This window comes from Nicotiana sylvestris, chromosome 10 (assembly GCF_000393655.2).
Source record: "Nicotiana sylvestris chromosome 10, ASM39365v2, whole genome shotgun sequence".
Lineage (NCBI taxonomy): Eukaryota > Viridiplantae > Streptophyta > Magnoliopsida > Solanales > Solanaceae > Nicotiana > Nicotiana sylvestris.
This window is the reverse complement of record NC_091066.1, coordinates 24,986,000-24,999,466: the sequence shown is the minus strand read 5'-3', so window position 1 is coordinate 24,999,466 and position 13,467 is coordinate 24,986,000. Positions and strand designations below refer to the sequence as shown.

Here is a 13,467-nt window from a genome sequence, read left to right as displayed (position 1 = left end):
TACCGAGTATTACTCAAAGCCATTATATATGATTAACGTTTTTAATCACCCACTTGAAAAAACCCTCGTAGGATTTTTAGATGAATTATTATTAATTAACGGCAATTTTATATTTCATGGTTGAACCATATAAATACGTGTGGAAAATAGATATAGATAGTTAAATATACATTTCAGAAATTATTTTCTAGTATCAAAACTTACATCGTCTAAAATCTTAATGAGAAATTTTCATGAAGCACTTTTAGTGGTAATTAGCTATCTATAGATACCATTTGCTATATTACGGATTGTAGATACATTTTCTGTTGTTATAAGATGTATTAGATGTATTTAAGCTACTGTATTCATGAATATAGTAGCAAAAATAGGCGTGAATCAGGGAAGTCCAGCTAATCAGTTGTTGTATTCGAGTGTATTCATGACGTGAAACATGAGATTACAGCTTGACAGATTATTGTATTCAACTGTATTCACGGCGTGAAACAGGGGATTACACTGTTTTTAAACGAAAATTGAATCAATTAACATAATCGACTCCTAATATAAACTCAACAAACTCAATTACAACACACAAAATTTGTATTTCCAGTTATAAAAAAGATTCTCAACCGAAAAATACCCCAAAAACATAGCAATCTTCAGAGAAATTATATAATACATAAATTATATTAATTAAAAAAATATATGAATACATTCATGGCATATAGCGAGACAGTAAATACAATGAAATACATAGAATACAACGGGATACATTGAAATACAATGAAAAAAAGATAGTGAATACAATCAAATACATGGAATATAGCGAGATACATTGAATTACAATAAAAAAAATAGACAATAAATATAATGAAATACATAAAAATACAGCGTGATACGTTGAAAATACATTGAAATATATTCAACCTATATGCAATTTGTAGGTTGCAGTGATTTACTCCTGATTTTGCAGAAATCGCCTAGTGACGTAGAAGAAGCACCTTTTATAAGGAAAGAGAGTGGTTCCAGTTGTTGCGGAAGCCAAATGTATATAGTGTGAATAAGTCACAACTACTATACCAAAAATTATGACAGCCACCAAATAATAAATAAGACAATAAAACAACAATAAAGGGAACACCAGAATTTACGAGGTTCGACTAATTTTGCCTACTCCTCGGACACAACCAATATTTTATTCCACTCCAAAAATACAAGTGAAATAATACTAAAGAGAGAAGATACAAATGCCTTAAACAGATGAGAAGGCAAATGAGAGGTGTATTTCAATCCTAAACATTAGGCCTTCTTTTATAGGGGAAAAATCCCCCCAAACTTAACTCCCAACCAATGTGGGACTTTGGCATTTTGCCAAACTTCAACAAATCTCCACCTTGGCAAAATTCCACATTTTCAATTCTCTCTCAATAACAAATTTTGGTTGTGTCTTCATCTTCAATCTTCAGTGTTCAACAATGTTGATCAAATCCAAACAATGTTGAAACTTGATCGCAGTCACCACCTTAGTTAGCATATCAGCAGGATTCTCCGTAGTATGAATTTTCTTCACTGTGACTCCTCCTTCTTCTATGATTTCTCGTACGAAATGATACCGAACATCAATATGCTTCGTCCTTGCATGATAAACTTGGTTCTTCGCTAATTGAATAGCACTTTGACTATCACAAAAAATTGTGATACCTTTTTGTTCAACACCAAGCTCCTTTAGCAATCCTTGAAGCCAAATTGCCTCCTTCACAGCCTCTGTAATAGCCATGTACTCTGCCTCTGTTGTAGACAAAGCAACTGTTGACTGCAAAGTAGACTTCCAACTAACTGGTGCTTTTGCAAAAGTAAACACATAACCAGTAGTTGATCTTCGTTTGTCCAGATCACCCGCAAAATCTGAGTCACAATATCCAACTACAGACTGATTGTATTCCTGCTCAAAAACTAACCCGACATCTACAGTATTATGAATATACCGTAGAATCCACTTCACAGCTTGCCAATGCTCCTTCCCTGGATTGTGCATATATCTGCTAATAACTCCAACAGCTTGTGAAATGTCAGGCCTTGTGCAAACCATTGCATACATCAAGCTACCAACAGCATTTGCGTATGGTACCTTTGACATATACTCTCGTTCAGCTTCATCCATTGGCGACATAATAGTACTTAGCTTAAAATGGGAAGCAAGTGGAGTACTAACTGGCTTAGTCTTGTCATCTATGCCAAAACGTTGAAGTACTCTCTTCAAATATTCCTTTTGAGATAAACAGAGTTTCTTTGAACGTCTATCTCTAATTATCTCCATGCCAAGAATTTTCTTTGCCTCACCCAAATCCTTCATCTCGAACTCCTTCTTCAGTTGAATCTTCAACTTATCAATTTCTTCCTAATTCTTGGAAGCTATCAACATATCATCAACATATAGGAGAAGATATATAAAGGAACCATCTTTAAGCCTGCGCAAATACACACAATGATCGTATTTGCTTCTCTTGTACCCTTGCTGCAACATAAACTTGTCAAATCGTTTGTACCATTGTCTAGAAGATTGTTTCAAACCGTACAACGATTTTTCAAGTTTGCACACCATATTTTCTTTTCCAGCAACTTTGAATCCTTCTGGCTGAGTCATGTAGATTTCCTCCTCCAAGTTTCCATGTAAAAACGCAGTTTTTACATCCATCTGAACTAGTTCCAAATCCAATTGTGCTACCAAAGCCAACATAATTCTAATGGAGGAATGTTTTACAACTGGAGAAAACACTTCATTGTAATCAATTCCCTCCTTTTGAGCATATCCTTTGGCCACCAATCTTGCTTTGTAGCGAACATCTACTTGGTTAGGAAATCCTTCCTTCTTTGCAAATACCCATTTGCACCCAATTGCTTTCTTTCCCTTCGGGAGATTGGCCAATCTCCATGTATGATTCTGATGAAGGGACTGTATTTCATCATTCATGGCAATCCTCCACTTATCTTCTTCTGAACTTTGGACAACATCTTTATAAGTAGTAGGAACATCATCAGCTACAATTGAGGTTGCACAAGCAACCGTCTCTATGAGACGAACGGGTTTCGTTATTGTTCTTTTTGGCCTGCTGGTTGCTATTGATTCAAGTTGTTGTTGAGGTTCCTGAGTTGGAATCTCCTCTACTGACTCTCCTTCCAGAGGGTAATCTTCATTTGTTTCCTCCTCTGCTTCTTGTGTAGGAAAAATAAATTTTCCCTCAAACTCCACCTGCTTAGAAGCACCTTTATTTTGTTTGGTATCTTCTGTTACCTTATTTACCATAGCAGATTCATCAAAGGTAACATCCCTGCTGAATATTACTTTCTTTGTCATAGGACACCATAAGCGATATCCTTTGACTCCAGAAGTAATTCCCATAAAAATAGCCTTCTTTGCCCTTGGATCCAATTTTGACTCTGTCACATGATAATATGCAGTTGAGCCAAACACGTGCAAAGAGTCATAATCTACAGCAGGCTTTCCATACCATTTTTCAAATGGTGTCTTGCCATCAATAGCAGCAGATGGTAGACGATTAATGAGGTGGCATGCATATGTAATTGCCTCAGCCCAAAATTCTTTGCCCAAGCCAGCATTGGACAACATACACCGTACCTTCTCCAGCAAGGTCCGGTTCATACGTTCTGCCACTCCATTCTGTTGTGGTGTATGTCTAACAGTGAAGTGTCGGACGATGCCATCATTTTCACAGACCTTATTGAAATGATCATTTTTGTATTCACCTCCATTGTCTGTGCGAATACACTTGATCCTCTTGCCTGTTTGATTCTCCACCATCGTCTTCCATTTGAGAAAAATTCCCAACACTTCATCTTTGCTCTTCATTGTATACACCCATACTCTTCGGGAAAAATCATCAACAAAGGTTACAAAATAGTGCTTCCCACCCAATGAAGGTGTTTTGGAAGGACCCCAAACATCAGAGTGTACATAATCCAAAATGCCTTTAGTATTATGGATCGCTGTACCAAATTTAACCCTTGTCTGTTTCCCTTTAACACAATGCTCACAAAACTCCAAGTTGCAAGCCTTGACTCCTTTTAACAATCCTTGATCTGATAGAGTTTTCAAGGATTTTCCTCCAGCATGTCCCAAGCGCATGTGCCATAGCTTGGTTGTTTCTGCCTCTTTGTCGTCACTGGATGTCACTGTCGCTGTCCCAATAATTGTACTGCCACGATAGCGGTACATATTATTATTCTTCCGATTAGCCTTCATTACCACTAGTGCACCGGAGCATACTCTCATCACTCCATTTTCTGCAATGATTTTGAACCCTTTTGATTCTAGGGCTCCCACAGAGATGAGATTCTTCTTCAAATCCGGTACATATCGAACATCTGTTAATGTTCTGATCATTCCATCATGGTTCCTTAATCGTATTGAACCAATGCCATATGAGGTAAGAGGGTTGTTATCCGCTGTGTGGATGACTCCATATTCTCCTTCTTGAAATTTCACGAACCAGTCCCTGTTGGGACACATATGATAGCTACAAGCCGAGTCCATCAACCATATGTCTGATGATGTTGATGACTCTGTTGTAACTAATGAGAAGTCTGAATCATCACAATCAGCTACATTTGAATCCATAATGGCCTTTCCATTGTTATGTTTGGCCTTATTCTTCAACTTCGGACAGTCTTTCTTCCAGTGCCCTTTTTCTCGACAAAAGGCACATTCATCTTTGCTGGGTCTGGATCTTGACTTGGATCTTCCCTTCTTTGTCCTCGTTTGACTTTGAGGACGACCCCTCACAAATAGTGCTTCTCCTTCTCCGCCCTTCTGTTTTTCTCGCTTTCTTTGTTCATAGCTGTACAAAGCCGAACAAACTTCTCTGAGAGAAACTTCGTCATTTCCATGGAGTAGAGTAGTTTCAAGGTGCTCGTACTCATCAGGAAGTGACGCCAACAACATCAAGGCCAAGTCACCATCATCATAAGTTGTATCCATATTTTGCAAATCTGTGACCAACTTATTGAAACTGGTGATATGTTCATTCATCGTGGTACCAGGAACATAGGTGAAGTGAAACAGTCTCTTCTTCATGTACAATTTATTTTGACTATTTTTCTTCAAAAATTTATCCTCCAGTGCTTTCCATAATTTACTTGCAGAAGTTTCCTTTGTGTATGGATATTTCTGCTCTCTAGCAAGGTAGGATCGAATGGTACCGCAAGCAACACGGTTGAGAATCTTCCAATCTTCTTCTCCAATAACATCTGGTTTCTTTTCTTCAATGGCCAGATCTAGCCCTTGTTGAAAAAGGACATCTAGAACCTCGCCTTGCCACATCCCAAAATGCCCGGACCCGTCAAAAATTTCTACCGCAAATTTCGCATTTGACACAATTCTTGTCATAAGCGAAGATGCCAATGATGACGTATTGTTGACACTTGATGTAGATTCTTCTTGTTTATTGTCTCCCATATTTGACACAAATATTATTTAATAGCTGACGACACAAATCAAGATTATTTCCTTTCTGATGTAGAAGATCAGACTAAGCTGCAACCACAGAGCATACTCAGACAGAACCTTGACTCAGTTACCAAGATAAATCTTTTCTGATGTGGAAGATCAGACTATGCTGCAACCACAGAGCATACTTAGACAGTACCTTGGCTCTGATACCAATTGTTGCGGAAGCCAAATGTATATAGTGTGAATAAGTCACAACTACTATACCAAAAATTATGACAGCCACCAAATAATAAATAAGACAATAAAACAACAATAAAGGGAACACCAGAATTTACGAGGTTCGGCTAATTTTGCCTACTCCTCGGACACAACCAATATTTTATTCCACTCCAAAAATACAAGTGAAATAATACTAAAGAGAGAAGATACAAATGCCTTAAACAGATGAGAAGGCAAATGAGAGGTGTGTTTCAATCCTAAACATTAGGCCTTCTTTTATAGGGGAAAAATCCCCCCAAACTTAACTCCCAACCAATGTGGGACTTTGGCATTTTACCAAACTTCAACACCAGTCTGCGTAATAGTTTATCGGCACCAGATTTCACCAAATCTAGTGAAGAGAGTGAGGAGTCTGTTGTGTGCCATTTGCTGTGAAATCTCATGGTGGTAGGTCAATTTCTCTTCCTTAATGACTGGGGACGATATAGCCAGCATTCCCTATAGCGCAACGTATTTCTCTCACCTCCTCTTGCAAGAATTCGCCGTTCATTGGCCTTCGATTATTATTGGAGTAGGTTAGAGAGAGGAGAGAGCGTGGGGTTTTTGACTAATGGTAGGTGATGTGGGTGAAAGGAATTTTGAGATTGAGCATCGTGTTTTCAGGGAATGGGGGAAGAGAATAGCATGCATCAAAGTAGAGATAGAAAGAAAATAGTGTAACTGAATAGAGTATTTAGTGGCTTAAGGCTAGAAGGTAACCAAAATTAGATATTTTGCTATAAACAGTAAAATGTATCTATAGAATATAATTTTTTAAAATAGTATTTATTTAAAATAAATAAGGTGTTAACCTTTGTTATAGGAGGTAAAAATTCCAATCTTAATCCCTCTCATTTTGAAATGTGTATAACAAAGATGACAAACAAAAGCCCAATCATGTTGGAGAGGCTATATAAATCCTCACTGATCACATTATCTATTCAAATCATCTCACGCCAATATTATGCAAATATAAATAAAAAATACTAAAAGTTCTGTATATTTTCTAAGTATATTAAATCTCTAAAAGGTTAAACCTCTCCTATAAAACATAAAATTTACAGTAAAAGTACCAACATCTAAAATATGTTATCCACCTATTATAATCTAAGAAAATTTATAGCTTCCAACATTTTATCCAAAAAAAAAAATCATGTTCTATTAGATTCATATAATTTATGATAGTATAACAAAAGAATTTTCTATTTTTTAAAAATAGAAAAACTTCACAAAAAAACAAAAAATAATATTGTTAGTAATTTATTTTATCTCAATTTAAAGGCGGAAAGTGTTGCTTCGTGTTCAATGTTAACCCTATGGTTATAGCATGTTGCCTATCTCCATGTCAAAAGCTCGAGTACAAATAAACACAGGTCGCTATAGGAGAAATATCTCCTAGGAGGGGCATTTTGATATTAATTACGACTTTAGGGGGTTAATCCTGAAATAGCAGATATTTATTGAAAGTGATGTGTCTCCCCGCCAACTTAAACAATTCCTTTGATTTTATTTGGGGTAGTTTGATTCGAGAATAAATTAATGCAAAGATTATATTACAAGGATTAATAGATTAATTATTTATTTCTATATACAGCGATAGAAAATAATTGTTATTTTCCCGATATAAAATATGCTCTTAATGCTAATGTGGAGGTGGGTAGGTTATACAATTTTTGCTTCTCCTGTTTCATTTATATGATGGTTTGGTTGTGCACCAAATTTTTTTAAAAATAAAGATATTTGACACATAAACTAAGGCTCCGTTTGTCTATAAAATTCTTTTTCTTTTTCAATTTTTTTTCTTTCAAAAATGCATTTGTCCATGAAAAATTTGCAAGTTTTTGAATATTTTTCTAAAATGAGTTTTTCGAAACCATTTTTTAAAAATTTTCAAAAAACCTTTTTTCCCACTCATAAAACTGCAACATTTTTTCAAGTGAAATGCACGTCCAAATATAATTTTAAATTTTAAATACCACTTTTTAACTTAACTCCAAATACTACTTTTTTTTTCTTTTTTCAAAAAGAGTTTACTTACTTCTCACTAACGGCAGAATCATGAGCTTCATCACTCGACTCTAAACCAAATTAAAAACACTTGGCTATCTGAGCCAGGATCGAACTCTCCATGAGATTCATAGTTGCATTACTTATAGCTTCCTTCTTCGTAGACAAAGCGGATTCGGAATTGTTTTTCATTCCAAGGCATAACTTGTATCCATGCGCTTCATATTCGCTCGGAACTCGCTCCCAGAAATATAGCCATCCCTGCCCCCTCACGTCAATCCTACGAGCCTCTTATCCATTCTCATTGAACGACGGCGGGGGAGCAAATCCAACTAGAAAAACTCACATGGGCTTAGGGATAATCAAGCTCGAACTGATAACTTCCACCACGTCAAGGTGACACTCTACCGCTGAGTTATATCCCTTCCCCGCCCCATCGAGAAATAGAACTGACTAATCCTAAATCAAAGGGTCGAGAAACTCAACGCCACTATTTTTGAACAACTTGTAGCCGGGCCTTCTTTTCGCACTATTACGGATATGAAAATAATGGTCAAAATCAAATTCAATTGTCAACTGCAATTACAATTTTTATGTCCAAATGCCTATATATATATATATGAGAAAACTACTATAATATCTTATGATCTTATGTATGTCATGTCTTCCTTATGGTATATGTTATTAAGAATACAAATAGAAATATTAAAAGTAAGAGTGTGCCAATATCTTTAAAGTGAAGCAAAAAATAGTATATAAAATAAATAAAAATGGAGTTAAAAGCTTCTTTTTTTTTTTATATCAAAAAACATTTGTTCATTTTTTCATAAGATTATTTCGCATATATAGGGAGGATCCTTTCTACCTTGCTCAACCCAAGTCTTCCTTGTGCATCGGCTTAGCATTAGATTAACATTTCTTCTTTTTTTGTTGAATATTATTAGTAATTTAATAGCACAGAGTGTGCAAGTTGAAGAATACAAGTATCTAATCTTCTTACTGCAAATCTGACACACAGATTTTCCCTTTGCCCTTTTCTTCTTGACTATCAAATTTTGTTAAACAATTAGCTAGTGTTTACCTAAACAAACTCTTACATTATTTCCTTATTTGTCTTTTTCTTTCCCATTTCAGGGTTTTGATTCTTCATTCATTCATACATACATACATATATATATATATATATATATATATATATAAAAGAATAGATTTTTGTATATCTCTCTCAGACCCTTTCATCTTCTTCCCCAAAACCTTATCCCTCTCTATCTCCTTATCTCTCATGTTCATTTGTTAAAAAGATTCAATCTTTTACCTTTCTTGAACTTGTAGAGATAAGGAAAAGAGAGAGAGAGAGCTAAAAAATGGAAGCTGTTTTACAAACAAAAGGACTTCTTTCTTTGCCTTCAAAACCCAAAACCAAGGCTTTTTATCCGTTACCTCTAGGGGGTTTAAGGCATAGATTAAATTCTGGCCATTCTTTAAATACTCTAAAACCTAAGCCCTTAAATGGGTTATCTTTATCTTCAAATGGGTTCCAAAAATTTCAATGCTTTACCACTAAGCCTCAGCTTTTTGGCCAAAAGAATAGATTTTTCCCAATTTGTAAAGCTGAGGCTGCTGCTGCAGCTGATGGCCAGCCACTTTTTGCAGAAAAAGAGCCACCTAAGTTCATGGGAATTGAACTTGTGACCCTTAAGAAAATTATACCACTTGGGGCAATGTTCTTTTGTATTCTGTTTAATTATACAATCCTTAGGGACACAAAAGATGTATTGGTTGTAACAGCCAAAGGGTCCAGTGCTGAAATTATTCCATTCTTGAAAACTTGGGTGAATTTGCCTATGGCTATAGGGTTCATGCTGTTGTACACAAAGTTAGCCAATGTGTTGTCAAAAGAGGCTCTTTTTTACACTGTTATACTTCCATTTATTGCATTCTTTGGGGCATTTGGGTTTGTTTTGTATCCTCTTAGCAATTACTTTCACCCTACAGCTTTTGCTGATAAACTTCTCAACTCTTTGGGTCCAAGATTTCTTGGGCCAATTGCTATACTGAGGATCTGGAGTTTCTGCTTGTTTTATGTCATGGCTGAGCTTTGGGGAAGTGTGGTGGTTTCAGTACTCTTTTGGGGTTTTGCTAATCAGGTAAATTTGTGTTCATGAATATATTTTGTGCATTAGTAACCATTTTTAGGTTGCATAGTATTATTGTGTGGAGCCGAGGGTCTATCGGGGAACAATCTCTCTACCCTCCTGGGCAGTACCCTCCCCATACCCCACTTGTGGGAACTCACTCAGATTGTTGTTGTTGTTGTTGCTGTAGTCTTATTGTGTAGATGATCTGTTTAGTTAGCTTCTGATATTAGCTAATATTTGCACTTCACTTCTTTGTTTGTGTGATGGTTGCTGCTTTCAGTTTTGTGAGGTAAAAACAATCTCTTTATACCAGGAGTAGTTTGCAGCTTGCTGCTATTTGTGATACATGTGCTACTATACTCTGTCTTCCTGATGTTAATTGTGGGGTTTTTTTTTGGGTGGGGGGGTGGGGGTGGGGGGGGGGGCTGCTGGGTGGTGGTATAGTAAAAGAGCGGAGTTCTAAAATGTTGCTCAAGCTCTATTTAATCTTACCTTTAATGGTGGGTGGCTTAGCTAACGGTTCTGTTTATGGTGCAGTTGTGGTCACACTGTCTTAAAATATTGGCAGTAACATTTTCTCATTGTTTTATGTCTTGGTCTGCTGTTCTTTATTTTATTTTCAGTTGCAGTTGGTCATACAAAATTTGTAAAGGTTTCATTCTGTTTCCCTGCTGTTACCATTCTGGCTATTGTGCTGCCTGTTGTAATATGATCGTCAACATATCTATATGCCTATGACAATGTAATCACTCGCCGTAGAGCTTTGGTGGGGGAAATCACTGTTATTTAAGTGTTTTGAGTGATTTCTTTTGCAGATTACGACTGTTGACGAGGCTAAGAGATTCTATCCTTTGTTTGGACTTGGTGCAAATGTTGCTCTGATTTTCTCAGGTCGTACAGTGAAGTACTTTTCTAGCCTGAGAAGCTCTTTGGGTCCTGGAGTTGATGGTTGGGCCATCTCTCTGAAAGCGATGATGAGTATTGTAGTGTTGATGGGTGGGGCAATCTGTTTCTTTTACTGGTGGGTGAATAGAAATGTTCCTCTCCCCACTCGTAGCCAGAAGAAGAAGGTAATTATCTAAACCATATGCCATTGCTTTTGCTATAGTCGACAGTTTTTTCCAAAGCAACTAGTTGATGGTAGAAGAAACTTATTATCTTTTGCTTGACTAGTAGAAAGCACTCTCTTTCATCAATTTGTTTTTGAGAAGCAGATGCACCACCTTTTGTCCCTTGTCTATCACTTCTACTAAAATGACGATTCATTGCTGGTTAAATCTTTTCAAAATATTTGTCAATAATGCCATTCAGATATTATACACAGATCTTTTATATTAAAGAATCATGTTTACATATGTGCATTATCTGACTAATGTCTTTTGTCAGGTAAAACCTAACATGACCACAATGGAGAGCTTGAAGTTCTTGGTCTCTTCAAAATATATCAGGAATCTTGCCACGTTGGTTGTAGCATATGGTATTAGTATCAACCTTGTCGAAGTTACATGGAAGTCAAAGCTCAAAGCTCAGGTGAATTATTACTAAGTGCTACTTTTTTCCTTAAAATTTTTATATTCGGATTTGTTTCTCATTTTAACATGTCTCATTCCGTCTCTCTCCCTATCACTAATGTGCAGTTCCCAAGCCCCAATGAATACTCGTCGTTCATGGGTGACTTCTCAACTGCTACTGGAATAGCAACTTTCGTAATGATGTTGTTAAGCCAGTGGATCTTTGACAAGTATGGATGGGGAGCAGCAGCCAAGATAACACCTACAGTATTGCTCCTTACCGGAATTGGATTCTTCTCCCTGATTTTGTTTGGTGCCCCTCTAGCACCTGCTCTTGCCAAGTTCGGGATGACTCCTCTTCTAGCAGCTGTCTATGTGGGTGCAATGCAGAACATTTTCAGTAAGAGTGCGAAGTACAGTTTGTTTGATCCTTGCAAAGAAATGGCCTACATTCCTTTGGATGAGGACACCAAGGTATGATGACATACTTATTTACTGAATGGTATGTGGTCACGGATTTGAGCCGTGGAAACAACCTCTTGCAGAAATGCAGGGTAAGGCTGCGTACAATAGACCCTTGTGGTCCGGCCCTTCCCCGCATCCCGCGCATAGCGGGAGCTTGGTACAACGGGCTGCCTTTTTTTAAAAATCAGTGTTGTTAGATAGAGCTGTCGGAAGTGGAACTATTTTCGCATCAATGCAATTATGAGCCCGTTTGGATTGGCTTATTTTAAGTGCTTTTAAGTCAAAATAGCTTTTAAGCCATTTTGTAGTGTTTGGATAAAGTAAAAAAAGTGCTTTTAAGCACTTGTTTTTAAGCTAAAATGACAAAAACAAGCCAAAAGTCAAAAGCTAGAATTCCTAACTTATGCCTTAAAAGCTATTTTGGCTTAAAAATCACTTAAAATAAGCCCATCCAATCGGGCTCTATGTCGTCATCAAAGAATTGTTGTTTCAAACATGTATAGCTGAAGTCTTTATATTGATGGTACATCTGCATTTGTGATGGTATACGTCACTAACATATACATTTGCTTGGCTATTTATAACCAGATGACTGTGCTATCACTTAACAAGCAATTTGTTGTATCAGGTTAAAGGGAAAGCAGCAATTGATGTTGTCTGCAATCCGCTGGGAAAGTCTGGAGGAGCTTTGATACAACAGTTCATGATTTTGACTTTCGGTTCACTTGCTAGCTCAACTCCTTACCTTGGAGGTGTGCTCCTAGTAATTGTTCTTGCATGGTTGGGAGCAGCCAAATCTTTGGATGCCCAGTTCACTACATTGCGTCGAGAAGAAGAGCTTGAGAAGGAAATGGAGAGAGCATCTTTGAAGATCCCTGTCGTGTCTCAAAATGACAATGGAAGTGGTTCTTTCTCAAGCGGATCATCACTGAACCCCGCTGGAGGTGATTCAACCAGCACTTCATCGGAACCTTCCTCCCCAAGGAGCCTGTAATATCACTGTTCGATCACTTGCAGAACTGGAGGAATAAAAAGCGAAACAGAAGATGCATCAGGTGGTATCTTGGTTGCAGTCCAACTATGATTTAATGTTGTCAAATCTTTGTTGTTGGTTATAGGAATTCATTTTTACTCGAGAGAAATAAATTTAGATACAAGAGAGGCACATCGCTGAATTAGCCAACCCGCCATCCCAAGTTTATTTTCTGGTAGTTACACTTTTTCTCAGTTTTGTAGCTTGAGTTCATTGGTTTCATATTACGAAATGCTGGTTGTTGAACTTTCTTTTCGCAATGTAAGCATGTTGTTTCTCCAAAAATTTATTTATCTTGGTAATTGCTTTTATCTAACTCAAGAATATTTCATGAACTTTTGTCAAGGTGGTTATGCATGAGTTTACTGAAGAAGCTTTTGTTCGCTACGAGTATAATCTTGTGTAAATTTTTTTTTTTTTTTTTTGCTTCAAGTGTGAAGACTGAAAATATGCATACAACTGTCGCACATCCTCTGCTATTTGTGACCACTCAGGTCTGGAGATCTTCATCTCCTTCTGCCAAGATTTGAGCTGAAGACTATTCATCACATCATCAGTCTCGCCAGCATGGTGAACCCCCCCCCCCCCCCAAATCTTCTTTTCCTC

General features: G+C 37.0%; 1 protein-coding gene across 1 annotated transcript; it reads left to right on the top strand.

The window, feature by feature from the left end:
* Positions 1-8,902: 8,902 nt before the first annotated feature.
* Positions 8,903-13,196, top strand: LOC104218623 (plastidic ATP/ADP-transporter). Its single transcript, XM_009769160.2, has 5 exons — positions 8,903-9,861; positions 10,668-10,922; positions 11,239-11,382; positions 11,490-11,837; positions 12,457-13,196. Exons 1-5 carry the CDS (start codon positions 9,079-9,081, stop codon positions 12,820-12,822), a joined length of 1,896 nt encoding a protein of 631 aa, XP_009767462.1. The 5' UTR covers positions 8,903-9,078; the 3' UTR covers positions 12,823-13,196.
* Positions 13,197-13,467: the final 271 nt, after the last annotated feature.

Coding starts and splice junctions, on each gene's coding strand:
- LOC104218623 (XM_009769160.2), top strand. CDS start 9,079: ATGGAAGCTGTTTTACAAACAAAAGGACTTCTTTCTTTGCCTTCAAAA. Junction 9,862..10,667: donor TTTGGGGTTTTGCTAATCAG/GTAAATTTGTGT, acceptor TTTCTTTTGCAG/ATTACGACTGTTGACGAGGC. Junction 10,923..11,238: donor CTCGTAGCCAGAAGAAGAAG/GTAATTATCTAA, acceptor GTCTTTTGTCAG/GTAAAACCTAACATGACCAC.